This window comes from Saccopteryx bilineata, chromosome 1 (genome assembly GCF_036850765.1).
Source record: "Saccopteryx bilineata isolate mSacBil1 chromosome 1, mSacBil1_pri_phased_curated, whole genome shotgun sequence".
In the NCBI taxonomy this organism is placed as follows: domain Eukaryota; kingdom Metazoa; phylum Chordata; class Mammalia; order Chiroptera; family Emballonuridae; genus Saccopteryx; species Saccopteryx bilineata.
Window position 1 is genome coordinate 164,319,463 of NC_089490.1, and position 17,592 is coordinate 164,337,054.

The 17,592-nt window shown below is 37.2% G+C and overlaps 1 protein-coding gene across 1 annotated transcript; it reads right to left on the bottom strand.

Annotated features, from left to right (window-relative positions):
- Positions 1-11,192: 11,192 nt before the first annotated feature.
- SAP30 (Sin3A associated protein 30) lies at positions 11,193-17,144 on the bottom strand. The gene is made up of 4 exons (XM_066253433.1): positions 16,386-17,144; positions 14,705-14,830; positions 14,194-14,292; positions 11,193-11,520 (listed from the first exon to the last, which is right to left on the bottom strand). The coding sequence occupies exons 1-4, from the start codon at positions 16,707-16,709 to the stop codon at positions 11,398-11,400; spliced, it is 672 nt and encodes a 223-aa protein (XP_066109530.1). The 5' UTR covers positions 16,710-17,144; the 3' UTR covers positions 11,193-11,397.
- Between the last annotated feature and the right edge of the window lie 448 nt (positions 17,145-17,592).

Genomic DNA, 17,592 nt, shown 5'->3' on the forward strand with positions numbered 1-17,592 from the left:
CAAGTAGTAATAAAAATTAATTCAATTTAATTTTTCTCTGTGGACATTGTTGGTACTGGTTAAAAATATTGCCTAGAAAAATTTAATCTATGAGGTGTTAACTACATTCAATAAAAGAATTCTGCTCCCCAGATAAATAGCCATAATCCTGCCTCAAAGATTGAGAACATTTAGTTCTTAGTTCACAGTTATCGACTATCTAATACTTAATACAAAGAATCATGTATAAATTGACATTCTTAGAAGGGAAACTAGAAGTTTCTAGTAAGAGGGAGAAAAGAAGTTATTGAAGTATATATTATGCATGCCAACTATTTTAAGTACATTTTCATTTTACTTTCCTAAAAACAGCAACAAAATCCTTCAAGGTAAGTATTCTTAAACACATTTTTCAGATGATGACTCAAGTTTAAGATATTTGCTAAAAATCAAGGCAAGAATTTGATTAGTTCTAATTCCAAAACCCATACACTATACATACTTACACACAATAGTTGTATCCTTAAAACTATGATGCATATCCCCAATGTATCAATTTTTCTTGAGAATAGCACATATTAAAAATACACACATGTAATGTCTAAGGATTAAAAAGTCAAATGAATTTTTGAAAGTAAATAAAACTGATGCCTTCAAAGATATTTTCTGATTGTTAAGAGACAGCTTTGGACTATGCTTGTATCCTTAGGAGATAAACATTGACCAGGGGCCATTGCAGGTAATTTCAGGAAGTCCCTCATGCAATAAAAATTTAATAAAATACTTGCTAAGTGCCAGCTATTATTAACATTTGGGCATATAGTAATGAATAAAATGGATTTGCCTCCTAGAAATTGTATTTTAACAAAAGTGTAATCATTACAAACAATTATTTATAAATGTGAAGCCAGCTATTGACAGGGGAAAGGGATGCTATACAAAGTATCGTTATGGGGAAAGTTTGAGAAGCATATTATTTGTAGTAAACTTAGGAAATATAATTTTGTGAATAAAAGTGACATTATTTAATGGAAATACAATAGATCCTTGGAGGTCCCTAATCTGTTTCTGAAGACCACACTCTAAAGAGTATCTGGTATCTGTTCGATATTCAATAAGTGTTACCATGCTAGATCAAACAATTTTGAGGTAATCAGAATTTAATTCCTCTTAAAATCTGTACAAACATAAGTCACAACCTATTTTCAAATAGTATGATTGCCTACAAAGATGCATAAAGTAGAACTGTTTTTTAAAAAAGAACTATTTTTAAAAATCAAATTTATTGTTTCATCAATATAACGTGATTTGATTCAGCTTTCTACCTTCAGTGAACTGACTGGTATTAGAATTGGACTAACTCAATAATAAATGTCTTACATCCTTTCTGGAACAGTGCATAGAACAGGTAAATGAAGAAAATCATAAGTAAACCAGTTTCACTTCCTACCTGGTATAAACTCTCTGTAAGGGGAAAAAGTGGTAAAGATCAAGTATCTCAGCATGAGGGCATATATGAGGCAACAATGGCTTTTGAATAAGTGTTCCCTTATTATTGTAATCAAACCTGATTGTAAAGTGCCAAGGTTTAGAGAGATTAAGTACCTTGTTTAAGGTTATATTATCAGACCAGTAGAGCCAGGTTTTTAAAATATGGTCAGTCTTCCTCTATCACCTAGAGTCTTAACCACTCCATTATTTAATAGTATCATCTAACCTATTTTCTTTTTAGGAAAGTAAACCTTTACTTGTATGGGCCACATGATTTTACAACTCAGATAGTTCATACATGGTAAATGCTTATTAAATACTAATTCCTGTATTTTTTTCCTTGATATTCTGCATCCTTGTTCTTACTGTGAATCTCATGGTGCTGAGTACAAAGTTAACAGTAATACCAATAGTGCACTTTTTTTTTTATAACATTTCTCTTTTCCTCATCATAATCCATAGGGATTCCTTGAATTTCTTGTTAGGATTAGGTACTAAACCTAAAGGATTATTAGGTAGTCTGAAGCAACATGGAGAATCAAAACAATAAGCAACAACTATTGGAGGAAGGAAAGAACAGATAAGGACATTCATAGATCATTTTACAACTTTAAATTCCTTATAAGTGCCAACAGGTACACGAGTTCTTTCTAAAACAAAACATTTTTGTAAAACATTATGGCATATGCTTTTAAAATATAAATAATCTTATCAGTAAAGCACTATAGGCTTTACATAATTTTTCTAAAAGAAAAAGTTATCAAATTCACATATTTTATAAATCATCTTGCAATAGCCTAAGCCTAAACTTTTCTCTAAATGATTTAAAGAAAAATTACTATTAGAAAATTATAGTAAACTCTAAGATCAAGTATAGAAAATTATAGTAAACTGACATTGAATTAGCTTTCTCAATTTACTTCTATAGAATGGTATTCACCATAATGTGTTCATCTTCGTAGAGTGAAATATCTAGTGAAAGAAATGTGTGGCATATGTGTAGCCCATATATACTAGAAATTTTAGCCCTGGTTGGATAGCTTGGTTGGTTAGAGCATAATCCTGAAGTGCAGATGTTGCTGGTTCGATCCCAGTCAGGATACATACAGAAACAGGTTGATGCTCCTCTCTCTCTCTCTCCCTTCCTTTCTTGCTAAATCAGTAGACACAATTTTTAAAAATTTACAAGTAAATATTGACAGTAGCCCTGGCCGGTTTGCTCAGTGGTAGAGCATCGCCCAGCATGTGGAAGTCCAAGGTTTGATTCCCAGTCAGGGCACACAGGAGAAGCGACCATCTGCTTCTCCAGCCCTCCTCCTCTCTCTTCTTTCTCTCTCTCTCTCTTTCCTCACCTCCAACAGCCATGGCTCATTCGAACAAGTTGGCCCCAGGTGCTGAGGATGGCACCATGGCCTCACCTCAGGCACTAAAATAGCTCAGTTGCCGTGTAATGGGGCAACAGCCCCAGATGAGCTGAGCATCGCCCCATTGGGGGCTTGCTGGGTGGATCCTGGTTGGGGCACATGCAGGAGTCTGTCTCTCTGCCACCTCACCTCTCACTTAATAAAAAAAGAAAGAAAAAAAACCTGACAGTAAATTTTTTTTCTTTTTTTGTATTTTTCCAAAGTTGGAAACGGGGAGGCAGTCAGACAGACTCCGCATGCGCCCAACTGGGATCCACCCGGCAGGCTCACCAGGGGGCGATGCTTTGCCCATCTGGGGTGTCGCTCTGTTGCAACCAGAGCCATTCTAGTGCCTGAGGCAGAGGCCACAGAGCCATCCTCAGTGCCTGGGCAAACTTTGCTCCAATGGAGCCTTGGCTGCGGGAGGGGAAGAGAGAGACAGAGACGAAGAAGAAGGGGAGGGGTGGAGAAACAGATGGTCGCTTCTCCTGTGAGCCCTGTCCGGGAATCGAACCTGGGACTTCCGCACGCCAGGCCGACGCTCTACCACTGAGCCAATCGGCCAGGGTGCTGACAGTAAATTTTTAACAAAAAAAGAGTATATGTGATTTATAATTCCAGAGGTTTAGAAGTAAAAAATTAAGTCTACTGGGTATTATGGGTAAAAAATTGACTTGATATATTAAGTATGCATTAAAGGGGGTATACAAACACATACATATATATTCATATATATGATAACATAGTAGCAATTAGTATGACTATTGTTTGAGGATTATAGCTGACCACATAGATGATTAATGCAACTAGGATATGGTATATAAATAAAATTTATAGCATCAACTTTCAGCTCAAAAGAAATATAAGAAGTTCCATAATCACAAAGGAATAAATTATATAGTAAATGGTACTTATATTTGAAGTGTGTATATATATATATATATATACACATACACGTATATAAGCAACACACTGCTTGACTCTTTTTAAGCTAACTCTGTAAATGAATAAACAATAATATGATAAAAATTTATTTTTGAATCACTATCACTTGCCTTGATATCATAATCTGAATTTTGCTAACTAAACTTTATGGAAATCCCTATAAAATAGTAGCCAAGAAAGCTGGGGTAACTAAACTACTATCAGACAAAACAGATTTTTAGTAAAAAAAATTGTAACAGAGACAAAGGAAGACATTTTATATTATCAAAAGGCTCAATTCACAATAAGATATAGAAATTATAAACATATAGGTATCATACAATAGAGCCAGAAAATATATGAAACAAAGATGACAGACCTGAAAAGAGAAATTCACAATTCTATAATAACAGTTAATCTCAATACCTTCCCTTAAATAATAGAAAGACATCTAGACGGATGATAATTAGGAAATAAAGGACTTCAACCACACTATAAACGATCTACACCTAATAGACATACATAGAACACTCCACCTGACAAAAAAATGAAATATACCTACTTCTGAATTCTTTAGGATTAGTCATAGAACAATTCTCCATAAATTTAAAAAATTGAAATCATACCAACTATTTTCTCTAATCATGGTGAAATGAAGCTAGAATTCAATAACAGAATAAACACTGGAATACCTACAAATATGCAAAAATTAAACTGCATTTTTAACAACCAATGTATCAAAGAAGAAATCACAAGGGAAATTAAAAATACTTTGAGATTCAGGAAAACAAAAACAAAATGTACCAAAACTTATTGGATGTAGTAAAAGAAGTACTCAGGCCTGACCAGGCGGTGGCGCAGTGGATAGAGGGTCAGACTGGGATGCGGAAGACCCAGGTTCGAGATCCCGAGGTCGCCAGCTTGAGCGCGGGCTCATCTGGTTTGAGCAAAAGCTCACCAGCTTGAGCCCAAGGTCATTGGCTCGAGCAAGGGGTTACTCGGTCTGCTGAAGGCCTGCAGTCAAGGCACTTATGAAAAAGCAATCAATGAACAACTAAGGTGTTGCAATGTGCAACGAAAAACTAATGATTGATGCTTCTCACCTCTCCGTTCCTGCCTGTCTGTCCCTGTCTATCCCTCTCTCTGACTCTCTCTCTCTCTCTGTCTCTAAAAAAGAAAAAAGAAGTATTCAGAAGGAAATTCATAGCTATAAATATCAACATCGAAATAGAATAAAGATCTCAAATCAGCAACCTAACTTTATACCTTAAGAAACTAAGAAAAGCAAATTTAATCCAAGCAGCAGAAGAGAGGAAATAATAAAAATCAGAACAGATATAAAAGAATAGAGAATTAAAAAACAATAGAATCAGTGAAACCAAATAAAATGTCAACAAAATTGACAAACGTTAGCTAGCCTATTAAGAAAAAAAGAAGACACAAATACAGTCAGGTGCTGCTTAACAATGGGAATATGTTCTGAGAAATGTGCCAGGAGATTCTGTCATTGTGTGATCATCATCAAGTGTACTTACATAAATATAGATGGTATCATCAACTACGTACCTAGGTATATGGTATAGCCTACTGCTCCTAGCGTACAAACCTACACAGCATGTTACTGTGCAAAACAACACAAGATTAAATCAAGCACAATAGAAAATGATGCAATCAAGAGACTTGATAAACATGAGATGTATGAAGGTACTGCCAGTGTAACACATCATACTGTTTACAGCAAAGTTATTTTTAAAGTAGAAAGAGTATACTCTAAAATAACAGTAGAGTATAGTAAATACTTAAACCAGTAACATACAGGGTGAGGCAAAAGTAGGTTCACAATTGTTTGTATAAAAAATAATATAATAAATAATTTTTAAAAACTCGGTTTTGCATACTTACAACTGTAAACCTACTTTTGCCCCACCCCATAGTTGTTTATTATCATTGTCAAGTATGTGTACTGTACATAATTGTATGTGCTATATTTTTATTGACTAGATTAACAGCACCCTAGGTTTGTTTACATTAGCATCACCACAAACACATGAAGAATGCATTGCACTACAATGTTACTACAGCTGTGACATCATTAGGAAATAGGAATTTTTAGCTTCATTCTAATCTTATGGGACCACTGTTGTGTATGAGATCTTTTGCTGACCAAAATATCATTATGTGGGGCATGACTGTAACTACAAATTAGAACTAAAATCAACAACCTTACAGAAATTAAAAGCATTATATGAGAATGCCATGAACAATTGTATGATGACAAATTAGATAATTTAGATAGAAGGAACAAATTCCTGGAAACACACAAATTACCTAAGCTGACTCAAGAAACAGAAAATCTCAAAAGACCTATAACAAGAAGAGGTTAAATCAGTAATCAAAAATCTTTTATTAAAGAAATATCCTGAACCAGATGGCTTCACTAGTGAATTCAATCAAACATTTTAAAGAAAAATTAACATTAATCCTAAACTTTTCCCAAAAATAGAAGAGAAGGGAATACTTCCTAATGCAATATATGAGGCCTGCATTACCCTGATAACAGGGTCTGACAGTACAAGAAATCTCCAACCCAATATACTCAATACACCTTATGAATATAGATGCAAAAAATCTTCAACAACATACTAACAAACCAAACCCAATGGCACATTAAAAGGATTATACACCATGACCAAGTGAGATTGATCCCACGAATGCAAGGGTGGCTCAACATAAAATCATTTGATGTAATATACCACATTAATAGAACAAAGGTGGGGGGTGAACATATGATCATCTCAATAGTTACAGAAAAAGCATTTGACAAAACTTGATAACCTTTTATGATGAAAAAAACAACCACCACTCAGCAAACTAGGGATAGAAGAGAACTTCTTTAACATGATAAAGAGCATTTGTGAAAAATCCATAACTAACATTATACTCAATGGTGAAAGACTGAAAACCCTCCTCCTAAAAAAAAAAAAGAACAAGATAAGGATGGCTGCTTCCACCACTTCTATTCAACATTGTACTGAAAGTCCTAGCCAGATTAATTTGGCTATCAAAATAGATTAAATGTGTCCAAGTAGGAAAGAAAGTGTAAAATTACCTCTATTTAGAGATAACATGATTCGATATATGGAAAATCTCATAGAATACACAAAAATACTACCAAGTTAATAAACAAATTCAGCACAGTCACTGTGTCAACATACAAAAATCAGTGTTTCTGTACACCAGTAATGAATAATAAAAAATAAATAAGTAAAGGAAACAATTCTATTTACAATGAAATTTAAAAGAATGAAATATCAGTAATAAATTTAAGGAGGCGAAAAATTTGTACCCTAGAAACTACAAAACATTTTGGAAATTAAAGAAGACTTAAATAAATAAGATATGCCATGTTCATGAATTGGAATACATAACATTATTAATATGGCAATCTTAAAGTGATCTACAGATTAATAAAATCCTCATCAAAATTCTAATGTATTTTTAGCAGAAATGGAAAAATACTCAAATTCATATGGAATGATAAGGGGGTCCAAATAACCTAAAAACAAACTAAAAAAGAAAAAGTAGGATGACTCAGACTTTCTTATTTCAAAACTTACTACAAGGCTACAGTAGTCAAAAGAGTGCAGTATTGGCAAAAGAATAGAAATATAGGCTAATGAAATAGAAATGAGAATACTGAAATAAACCCAAACATCTGTGGCAAATAAATTTTTGACAAAGGTGCCAAAACCCGTCAGGTGAGAAAGAACAGTCTCTAAGCAAAGGGTGCTGTAAGAACTATAAATAACCACAGGTAAAAGAATGAAGCTGGATCTCTAACTCACTCCATATGTAAAAATTGACTGAAAATGGGCTAATGAGCTTGATTGAGGAGATAAAACTATAAGATTCCTAGGGATAAAAATAGAAGTTAATTTTTAAAACCTCAGATTTGGCAATGAATTTTTAGATCTGATACTAAAAACATGAGCTATAAAAAAATAAAATAAATTGGACTACATAAAAACTAAAAGATCATTATCCAGATTGTAAAAAGGCAAGCTACAGAACGGAAGAAAATACTTGCAAACTTCAAATATACAGAATAATATCTAGAATAAAGAATGCTAAAACAACAAAAACAAATATTTCAATTAAAAAATGAACAAAGGACTTGAATAAACATTTCTCCAAAGACCACATACAAGTGGCCAACAAGCACATAAAGCATTGGTCATTAAGGAAATGCAAATGAAAACCACAATGAGAGAACACTTCATACCCAGGATGGCTTTAATTAAAAAAAAAAAAGGAAATACAAGTATTGGAAATTTGGCAAAATAGTAACCCTTGAATATTGCTGGTGGGAATGCAAAATGGAACATACTACGAAGTTTGGAGGTTCCTCTCAAAACATTAAATATAGAATTACCATGTGACTCTACAATTCTACTCCTAGGTATATACCCAACAGAAATAAAAACATGTCCATACAGAAACTTGTATGCTAATATTTATAACAGTACTAACCCAAATATCCATCGATAAATGACCAGAAAACAAGTTGTGGTGCATATATTATATTATGCTAAGTGAAAAAAACCTAGACACAAAAGGATATATACAGTTGACTCTTGAGCAACAGGGATTTGAACTGGGTGGGTCCACATATACACAGATTTTTATCAATAAATGCTGTAGATCTCAATAAATACTGTATAAATACAAATACTGTATTATTTCTTATGATTTCCACCTCATCCTTTTGCCTGGCCTGTGGTGGTGCAGTGGATAAAGCCATTGACCTGGAACACTGAGGTCGCAGGTTTTGCCTGGTAAAGGCACATATGGGAGTTGATGCTTCCTGCTTCTCTCCCTTCTCTCTCTCTCTCCTTTCTAAGGTGAATAAAGTCTTAAAAAAAACCCACAAATATTATGATTTCCTTTTTTTTAATGTTTATTTTCTTGATTTTAGAGAGAGGAAGGAAAAGAGCAGGAAAGCGACAGGAATATCTGTTCCTGTCTGTGCCCTGACAGGGAATCGAACTGGCAACTTCTGTGCTTCAGAATGATGCTCTAACAAACCGAGCTATCTGGCCAGGGCATGATTTTCTTAATAACATTTTTCTTTAGCTCACTTTAAGAATACAATAGCCTGACCAGGCAGTGGCGCAGTGGATAGAGCGCCGGACTGGGATGCGGAGGACCCAGGTTTGAGACCCCAAGGTCACCAGCTTGAGCATGGGCTGATCTGGCTTGAGCAGAAAAGCTCATCAGCTTTACCCAAGGTCGATTGCTCGAGCAACGGGTTACTCGGTCTGCTGAAGTCCCATGGTCAAGGCACATAGGAGAAAGCAATCATTATGAACAGCTAAGATGTCACAACGAAAAACTGATGATTGATGCTTCTCATCTCTCTCTGTTCCTGTCTGTCTGTCCCTATCTATCCCTCTTCTCTGACTCTCTCTCTGTCCCTGTAAAAAAAAAGACAAAGAATACAATATATAATAAATGTACAAATAATAAATGTTGACTGTTACCAGTAGTTTCCAGTCAACAGTAGGCTATTAGTAGTTAACTATCTGGAGAGTCAAAATCTGTATGTGGATTTTTGACTATGAGAAAGGTTGGTTCCCCACCCCATGTTGTTCAAGAGTCAAATGCATTTCAAAGCTGTTCACTATATAAACATCCTTATAAAGATAGTCCAGAATACCACCAAATTGTACACTTCAAAAATGATAATTGTATATAATATATTCACCTCAATTAAAAAGGCCTTAAGTGGCCCTGGCCGGTTGGCTCAGTGGTAGAGCGTCGGCCTGGTGTGCGGAAGTCCCGGGTTCGATTCCTGGCCAGGGCACACAGGAGAGGCGCCCATCTGCTTCTGCACCCCTCCCCCTCTTTCCTGTCTCTCTCTTCGCATTCCACAGCCACAGCAGAGGCTCCATTGGAGCAAAGGATGGCCCGGGTGCTGGGGATGGCTCCGTGGCCTCTGCCCCAGGTGCTGGAGTGGCTCTGGTAGCAACGGAGCGATGCCCGGATGGGCAGAGCATCCCCCCCTGGTGGGCGTGCCGGGTGGATCCCGGTCCGGCACATGCGGGAGTCTGTCTGACTGCCTCCCCGTTTCCAGCTTCAGAAAAATACAAAAAAAAGGAAGAAAAAAAAAAAGGCCTTAAACAGAGCCCCCTTCCCCCCAAAATAATAGAATTTGTTTTCTTAAATATATTTCAGGTACTGATTTTTAGCATTTTCCCAAACTGTTCAATAAAAGGTAATTACTGAAAAACTGACTCAGTTCTTGAACCCATGCTATTCATTCACTGAAAAATAGACTCTCCTTCTAATGAACCGGTACTTTAAATTTAGCTACATCAGTGTTTCTCATCCAAGGGTGACTGCGCCCCAAGGGATGTTTGGAGTGTTGACAGGTATTTCTGGTTGTGATACCTTCAGAATGCTACTGGCACTAGTGTGCAGACTCCAATGATACTGCTCAATCTGGAACACACAGGACAGCCTCTCATCATAAGACCCAAATGCCAACTTTGAAAATCACTGAGCTACATTACTGGTTTCACCAATTTCCAGCCTAAAATCTGCACCACAACCTCAAAATACTTCACTGAAGCTGTTTTGTTTCAATGTGTCAAATGTAAATTTGACTTGTAATTTTAAGAACTTGGGTAAACAATTCAGTATCAGGAAAAAAGGGTAAAAATATTCTATGGAAAACTGACAGTGAAATATAAAAGGAAATAAAATATAAATCAAGTCATAGCTTTGTATGACAAAAATGTAAAGATCTGGTTGAACTCCCATATTTATTAGTTTTAATTTGCAATGTTAATGGTACAGAACATGACTGAAAAGGGGTACTGCAGAGGTGCTTTCTATATTCATGCCATGCCATATAAATACTTTTTCTGTAAGACAAAATTTAAAGAAACAGCTCTAGCTAATTCTGTTTTTATTTGAAACTTTCAGCACTGTGCTTACCTTTGCTGGCATATTAATTCTTCTTTAGAAGGAGGTAGGTATTAAACTATTTTTCTTCCTAATACTTCACCAAGATATCATAATAAAAAAGGAAATAAGAAGAAATTGCAGCCCAATGGAACTCTATTTTTTAAACTTGTTAGCACTAAAGAGTACTTTACAAAATAAAGTTATTTAGGATATTTTTAATTCTAAACAGATTGTCCCAGAGAAAGCAAATGTGCTAAATTTGTTACTTCTTAATTTCTTGAAATTAAAAAAAAAAATGGGGCACAGGGTATCAAAATGATCTTTATATTATATTAAAATCTCAATTAATACAGTTTCCTAAAAGTCAGTTTAAAATAAAAATCAAGTTTCACAAAATAAATACACTGAAGCAACTATAATAGTAATAACCTTTATTTAAAATATTTGTTAATCTAGGAAAGCTCATTTTACATGAGTTTCCAACTAATTATTAGAGTCAGAAACAAAGAAAATAAAACCAGAGAATATCCTCTGTAGAAAAAATACACAGGAACATTTATTTCTACATGTGAAAAACAATAAACAGTCTTAATATCTGAACATCCAAGTCTTAGTCTCAATTCCATCTCTCCTAGTGAACACCACTATCAACCTTGAGATCTGATTTGTTCTTGTCATTCTTCACTGAGTAGATGAAATATGTTAAGGTGTCTTTTTCATTCACTGGAATAGACCTAAAGTGGCAACCAACTATCTATAAAGAAAAAAAAATTGAGGAAATTAAATTATAGGTATTAACAAATTTCATCAACTAGGTAAAAAACACTTTCATCAAAAGAAAAAGTGCTATGTGATGACAATAGATATTTCCTTCTAAAAACTGTATTCAACGAAATAACAACAGGGCAAAAAGCATATAAGAATAAGATGTTAGGGATAAGAAACAGTATGATTTCAAAGGACCCTTCAACCCACTCAATTAAATATACATTAATTAGAATGTATATTTCCTCTTATTTATTTTAAACTTAGAATCTAGGTTAGGAAGTAATTTTTTACTTTTAAACTTTAAATATCAATGAAGTAAAACAGAATGTAAGAGTCATATGCATCAGGTAATAATTTAGGCCCTACTCATAGAAAAAGGATAAATACAAAGTTGAAAGTTTGATAGTACAGAAACAAACCCTGAAAGATCTTACAAATATGTTTGCCACAACTTACATTCATTCATTCATTGTCAATATTCTTTAAGATTTCTTGAAAAATTTTCTGAATAAAAATTATAAATGGGCCCTAGCCAGTTGGCTCAGTGGTAGAGCATCACCCAGGCATGTGGATGCCCTGGGTTTGATTCCCAGCCAGGGCACACAGGAGAAGCACTCATCTGCTTCTCCACCCTTCCCCCTTTCCTTTCTCTCTCTCTGTCTCTCTCTTCCCTTCCTGCAGCCAAGGCTGCATTGGAGCAAAGTTGACCCAGGCACTGAGGATGACTACATGGCCTCTGCCTCAGGAGCTAGAATGGCTCTGGTCACAATGGAGCAATGCCTCAGCTGGGCAGAGCATCGCCCCCTAGTGGGCGTGATGGGTGGATACCAGTCGGTCACATGTGGGAGTGTGTCTTCTCTGCCTCCCCACTTCTCACTTCAGAAAAATACAAAAAAAAAAAAAAAAATATATATATATATATATATATATGGAAAAGGAGAGGGGAAAGAGGACTGTTCACTGAAGAATGTTTACCTGCTTTCTTACCTTTTCACTAATCTAACGTGTACTGCAACTATCAATAGAAGTACAGTTGACTAAACTGGGATGGGATGCTCAAAGGCATATTTAGATACTAGAAGATAGAACTTCTCAACAGAAGGTTATCCAACTGACAAGAGACTTACTCAACTCTGGAATCACTTATAAATATCTGTATTTCCGACTAAATAAACTATAACAGTGCCATTTGGGTTATGGTTATTTCTCATTTCTAAAAAAAAAAAAAATAGCTCTAAAAATAATATATTTTTTTTTACATCAGATTATCAAAAGCTTCAGGGTTGGTTTTGTAATTAAATATGTACACTTAAATATTTAACATTTACAATAATAACTGCTTTGGTTCTAATTTGTCCCAAAACAAAGTACTTACACTCAATTAGTACTTGTACATTTTGATATATAAAATATAGTTTTACCATGGTAAACAATATCTATACTTATGTTACAATAATGTACAAAAAGACTAGATCTTTTAAATCAAATTAAAAAAAAAATTGAGTTTTTGTTGCCTAAGCAAGAAGAAAAAATTCTAGCTAAGCCTGTGCTGGCACAGTGGATAAAGCATGCACCTAGAATGCTTCAGTTGCCAGTTCAAAACCCTGGGCTTATCTGATCAAGGCACATACAAGAAGCAACTACTGAGTTGATGCTTCCCGCTCCCCCACCCCTTTTTTCTCTCTCCCTCTCTCTAAAAAAAAAGAAAACAATAAATAAAATCATTAAAAAAAAAGATAAAACATTCTGGCTAAGAAGTTAATATACTGGATCATAATGTTAAAAAGCATTCCATTCTGCCAAAGAATTGTACCTTCTAGTCATCTTTCATCTTATTCAATATGTACATTTTACAAAATGTTGGATTACTAACTTCAAGCTAAAAAATATGAGAAAAGTGATTTACATATTTACATTTCTATTCTTCCCAGTAGGTTAACTATTTTTATGTTAAATACGATCAAAATATATATATGTAAATCAATAAACATCTTAATATCATGCACAGCTCTCTTGGTTCTGTTTTTCCTGAAAACACACACTCAACTTTTTCAAATTCACTAAAGAACTAGAAGTCCTACATCAAAGCAAACTATGTAAGTAAAAGCTTGGACATAGTCTTTGCATCTTCCAGATGTGAAGAAAACATGGAGGCCTAAAAAACAAACTAACATCAACAAGGACAAATTCTAAAATAATTAAATCAGAAAGTTATGAATATACTGTTTAGGAGCTTACCTGTAGACCTAGTCCATTAGAAACTTAAAAAAAATTACAATAAAGGCATCAAAGCTTATTAATTTATTATTCCTCAATTAGATGTTCAATAAATATTTACTGAGTAAATGGGATTTTAAAATAAATTTCTAGAACAAGAATAAAAAGTTCTCACTCAATACTTTTGGAAGCCAGTAATAGAAGATGCTTTAAAAAACTATATACAATCCATTGAGTAGTAACAAAGTAATTTCCTAAGAGGTAGACAAACTTTTCTAGGTAACTAGAGTCTTCCACAATAGATTTTAAAATTAACTTTGATCTTTCTAACTAATATATATTGTTTTATACACTCCACTAACAATTTTATTAGCATTTAACGCCACTTTTTTGTATAAACAGAAGCCTTTAAAGTTTTAAATAGCTTAAAATTCACAAATACCTCAACAAGTTGTGCTTTATTAAGTCCTGGTCTGGTTGGAAGTTTGAAGTGTCTTTTGTATCTCCTAAGTGTATTTACTTGTAATTGGTATAAATCAACCTAGAAAAAATTAACACATATGAATTAGTTTATGTAATCTGTTGAAAACTCATCTTGGATATGTATTAACATTTCAACTACAGGACAATAAAAACTTCATTTTATTATTTTAAAAGCCTTCTACAGAATCAAAACTATAAATGTATATAATAAACATTTCAATCTTTTGAGGATAAATATTAAACTGTTTGCAGGGGAAAGTTGTAAGATAACAGAACTAAAAGAATTATCAACTGATAATATAACAAGTCAAATTGTGTAACTGCATGTTAACTAGCTATATTTAATTTTGCTTTCATTTTCAGACTTTTCTAATATTTCAGTATTTTAAAAATTTGTTCACATCTTTTTATATAAGTTTCAGAATTAACTACTTAGAATTTACATTTAACATGCAAAAATTTTTCTTTACCTCTGGAGTATCAATATCTTGAACAGGTGAATCTCCTCCATCATCATCACTTCCTTTTCTCTTTCTTCTGTTTCTTACACTCTGAATTAAGTTTTTATGATAATCACAAATGTAAAGATGCCTTACCTGAAACAAAAAAGTTTTACATACTACTTAAGATTACAGTAAAATATGTCTATGTATTAGTAAAATACATAGGCCACAGTGAATCATTTAAAAAAAAAAAAAGTCACAACAGGGCATGGTTAAGAAAAGGGAATGTTTTTTCCTCAAGTCCTGCACAGTTAAAACATGCATCTGGCAATAACGTTGAGGATAGGGAAGTGGAGTGGGTAGGGGTGATTGTAAGGGAAGGGAGCTCCGGAGGCAAAGGAGAATGAAAAATTCTAACTTTGTCATCAAATTGTAGTGTGTGAAGTAGATGAGTTAGGTTATGCTGTTTTGCTAACAAGGAGGATGATGTTGCCCACAATTTTGCTATTTGGTAGTATTTTCTCTACTTAAAGAGCCTATGTTAGTAGCATAATATATGCTTCCTAATCTTTCTAATTTAATACTCAAATTATAACCCAGATATAAAACTCTTCATTTTTATAAATAAACTGATTTTCACGTTCTACCTATATTAAAAGTAGAAATTATAAACTTTTTTTTAGTGCTACATGTATGTATATGTAATGTTTTTCCAATCAGAGCAATATGAAATTATTCAGTGCACCTAAAAAGTTTCTCATGAACAGAACTGAAGAACTGTTTAAACAAGCATAAAGCATCACAAAATTCCCAAAACGTTAATTACATATAGTCTTGAGAGCTGTATAGCAACTGTTGAAATACTGGGCTTCATATAGTAAGTTACTTCGTTAAAAAACCAAACACAATTAAGGATCTAGCTAACAGGCTTTTAAATTAACTTTTTAAGCTAAGTTTAAAAAACAAAAACAGAAAAGCAGGACATGTGCTAGGTTCTGACATCTTGTTATTAATTCACCGCCTGTCAGAGCTCCGGAAAGTGGCAATGGCTGTACAAGTCCCCTAGAGAGTCAAAGAACAGACGTGCAAAGGGGGGAAAATCCTGATGGTTGCCCAACAGATGGCAACGCCGCGGCGACGACGTGCTCCCCGCCTCGGAGCAGCTGCCCTGGACGCCGCCGCCGCCGCCGCGGCTCCCAACCCGGCTCCCCTCTCTCCGAGCTCAGGCGACCGCGGGACGGGGTCTTTCCGGACTGCGGCGTCAGGCCCTTGCAGGATTCCACTTTCCGAGACCGGGGACGCTACTCCCCGGAGCCAGACGCCGGCGCGGGCAGCAAAACAAAGAAGCCGCCTCTATTCCAGAAGGAGCTGCCGGGGACAAGAAAAGTACTCCAGGCCCTCCCTGCGTGCGCCAGTTCCCTTTGTTTCGCTCCCAGGTCTCCGCGAGGGGGCAGGGGGAGACGGGGCGCGGGAGGGACGCGGGGGGTGACGAGGGAGAGGAAGCGCCGCGGCGCCCGAGTGTGTCTCTCGGAGGTGGCGATCGCAGTTGCTGCGACTTTGTCGTCTGCTTCCTACCAGAGAGCCACGAGCGGCTGCACTGCACCCATGTCTGGGGGACTCCTGAGCCCCCGGCTCCACACCCCGTTGGTTCGCACCGCTCCCGGAGCCCCAGGGGCGGGCGGGGTAGGGCCGTCCCTCCGTCACTTACGCTCTTATCCAGCTCGATCTTCACCTTCTTCTGCGAGATGCTCTTCTGGATCCTCTTGCTGAAGCTGGCGTTGCCCGCCGCCCGGCCGCAGCGCTCGCCGTCCTCCCGCAGACAGCACAGTTGGCCGGGGCCCGGCCCGGCCGCCCCTGGGGGCCCGGCCGCCGGGACTGCCCCTGCGCCCGGCACCTCAGTTCCTGCACCCGCCCCGGCTCCGTTCCCGGCCGAAGCCGCGGCGGCGGCGGCAGCGGCGGCAGCGACCACGGCGGCCACTGCGGCGGCCGCATCCCCTCCGCGGCTCATCTCCTCAGGCGTGAAACCGTTCATGACTCCGCGCTCCCGGCGCCGACGCTGACAGAAATGCTCGCTCGCCTCTCGGCTCCGCCTCTCTCTGGAGACTCCGGGGTCTCCGCGGGGTCCCTCAGGCACCTGCCCGAAGGCTGCAATTCACTCTGCACCCCAGGTCCTCTGGCGGCACGACCAAACACCTAGCGTCCCCAGCCTACTGGTGTGTGCTGGCTGTGGGACAGTGGACAGTGCTTGTGGGGGTCGGGAGCCAGTGCCGAGCTGCGACAAGAGCTGGGACCCAGCTCTCTGTCACATGGAGAGTCCTCAGCGGTTGGATCTCAGGGTCTCCGCCTCCCTATAGCCCTTCAATCTGCGCAAGCGCGACAAGCCCTCTCCCAGTCCGCCCCCCTCCATTCTGCCGTAAGGCACGACGGGAGTTGTAGTACTCTCTTTCAGCGTTAACCTGAGTTCCGTCCTGACCCCGCCTCTCTCGGGTTATAGGAACTACTTATCCCAGTATGCATCGCGCAACGACGGGCAGGGCTTTTAATTAATTAATTAATTTTTTTAAAGCTCGGGAAAAACAGGGGCGTGTTGTTGAGTTTGCTGTGTTTTCTCGTTTCTCATCTCTCCCGGGAGGTTGGTTGGTTGGTGTTTAGCTCCTGGAATTTTGCAGAACTGGCATTCTAGAATCTAGACGACGAGGTCACTCAACGCCCTAAGCGAAGCGTAAAACGAGGGGGCGGGAGTAGGAGGAGAGTGAAGGGTACTGGATAAAAGTTTCGGGGCGTTATCATATGCGTGATAAATGAGTTGTTGGTGTGACCGTACTTTGTGGGAAACGCCCGCAAAGGAAAACATAAGGGGAGCTGGCACTTTTCGGGTCTTGGAGGTCCTGCAGCTAACAGCGGGGCTAAAGAGT